This window comes from Eimeria maxima, genomic scaffold, assembly GCF_000499605.1.
Source record: "Eimeria maxima Weybridge genomic scaffold, Emw_scaff1405, whole genome shotgun sequence".
Taxonomy (NCBI): domain Eukaryota; phylum Apicomplexa; class Conoidasida; order Eucoccidiorida; family Eimeriidae; genus Eimeria; species Eimeria maxima.
In genome coordinates, this window is record NW_013563496.1 from 108 (window position 1) to 2,500 (window position 2,393).

Sequence of the window (2,393 nt, forward strand, 5' to 3'; positions counted from 1 at the left end):
AGCAGCAGCAGCAGCAGCAGCAGCAGGCGGTTGGTTGGTTTGCCCCACGACGTTGGCTGCTGCTACTGTAGCAGCAGCAGCAGCAGCAGCAGCGACAGCCAGACAGGGTTGGAGTGTCTGGGGAGTAGTGGGGTATTATTAGGGTGTATAGGCAGCTAAATAATAAATAAATTAATAAATGAATAAATAAAAATATATTTTTTTATTGCTGCAGCAGCAGCAGCAGCAGCAGCAGCAGCAAATATATTTATAATTTTATTGAGGTGTATAGGCAGCTTCTGCATCATCACACACCCCAACAACTTGCTGGCTTTGCCGCTGCAGCAGCAGCAGCAGCAGCAGCAGCAGCAGCGGCAGCTGTTATATAAATACAATTAAAAAGAAGATAATTGTATTTATATTTCTTTCTTTTGTTTATTTTCTTTTATTTCTTTTTCTTTTCTTTTTTTTGCTGTTGCTTCTCCCCTTCCCCACCACCCTTGCTTCTTCTTCCCTATTGCTGCTGCATCTCCGCACGCAGCAGCAGCAGCAGCAGTAACAGCAACAGCAGCAGCAACATAAACAGCAGTAGCAGCAGCAGCACGTATAAGTGTATAGTTGCTGTATTTGCTGCGGTTGCTGCAACACCACCGTTAAACCTCTAACCCCCCCGCATCAGCTGCTGCTGCTGCTGCTAGTACACTAGCTGCTGCTGCTGTTGCTGCTGCTGCTGCTATGATGACGATGGAGGAAGAACTAAGCCCTGCTATAATAGCAGCAAGGGCAAGACTAAGAGCATCGCAGCAATTAGGAGGAAAAGGGACAGCAAGAAGGAAGGCAGCAAAGACACATAGAGGGGGAGCAGCAGGAGCAGCAGCAGCAGCAGGAGGAGAGGAGAAGAAACTGCAGCAAACAATAAAGAAAATTGGTGCTGCTGCTGTGTTTGGTGTAGAGGAGGTACACCTGCTGCATGCAAATGGTACAACTATTTCCTTTAAAAGCCCCAAAGTGCATGCAGCCCCAACAGCAAATATGTATGTATTAACAGGAGCAGCAGCAGCAACAGGAGCAGCAGCAGGAGGTGAAGAAAAAGGAGGTATAAATAATACATTATCTGCAACATCAAGAGCTGCTGCAGTTGTTGCTGCTGCTGCAGCAGCAGCAGGTAATAATACAGAGGCAGCAGCAGACATTGCTGCTGCACTTAATATAGATCCAAGTAATATACTTAATGTAATAAATAAAGGAGATAAAAAAGGAGACAAAAAAGGAGACAAAAAGGCAGACACTAGTGATGATGATGTACCTTCTCTTGTTGAAAACTTCGAGGCTGCAGCAAAAGAATAAATCCAGCAGCAGCAACAGCAGCAGCAGCAGCAGCAGCAGCAGCAGCAGCAGGTGGTGGTGCTGCAGCAGCAGCTGCCGCAGCAGCTGCAGCAGCAGATGGAGATGTAATTGGATAGATGTATCATGAGATATAGCTATATTGCTGCAGCAGCAGCAGCAGCAGCAGCAATTGCTGCTGCTGCTGCGGCTACTGCAACAAAATACCATTAATAGCAACAGCAGCAGCAGCAACAGCAGAAGCAGCAACAGCAGCAAACATGATGGACAGGCTAGAGACACGCAGCGGCTGCTGCAGCACCAGCAGCAACAGATAAAGTGCAACAGCAACAGCAGCAGCAGCAGCAGCAAATGCTGCAGCAGCAGCAGTAGTAGCAGTGCTATATAATGGCAGCTGTTGCATGCTGGCAGCTGCAGCTGCTTGTGCTGCAGCAGCAGCAGCAGCAGCAGCAGCAGCAGCAGCAGCAGCAGGTGATGTTAAGAGTTTCTTAGACTTGTTTTGCTGTTTTAAGTTTGCTGATGTCCAACTAATTAGCTGGCTAGCTAGCTAGCTAGCTAGGTGGCTAGCTAGCTAGCTAGCTAATTAGCTGGGTAGGTAATTAAGTAACTAAATAGCTAGGTAATTAGTTAACTAGATAACTAGATATATAGGTAGTTAGTTAGCTAGCTAGCTAGCTAGCTACGTAGCTAAGTTACTATTAGTTAGGGAGGTAATCTTATATAGGTATTTTCTTATAAGAAATAAATACGTATACGTATACGTATACGTATACGTATGCGTATACGTACATATACATATACATAGTATATGTATATTATGTATATACGTAAATGTATACATATACTATTATAATGTATAATATATGCAGAATAAAAAAACAAATAAAATTATATTTATTTATTTAATAAATTAAATAAATAAATAAGAAGAAATAAAATATAAATAAAATATTATTAGCTGCCTATACACCCGGGAGTTCATGGGGTTTAATGAGGAAAAGAAGACAAACTAATTATTATTTAATTAATTAAATTAATTAAATTAAATATATTTATTATTTATTAAATAA

The 2,393-nt window shown here is 42.4% G+C and overlaps 1 protein-coding gene across 1 annotated transcript; it reads left to right on the forward strand.

The window, feature by feature from the left end:
- Nucleotides 1-723: 723 nt before the first annotated feature.
- Nucleotides 724-1,326, forward strand: EMWEY_00052300 (NAC domain containing protein, putative; the record flags this gene model as incomplete). The annotated part of the gene is made up of 1 exon (XM_013477519.1): nt 724-1,326. The coding sequence occupies one exon, from the start codon at nt 724-726 to the stop codon at nt 1,324-1,326; it is 603 nt and encodes a 200-aa protein (XP_013332973.1).
- Nucleotides 1,327-2,393: the final 1,067 nt, after the last annotated feature.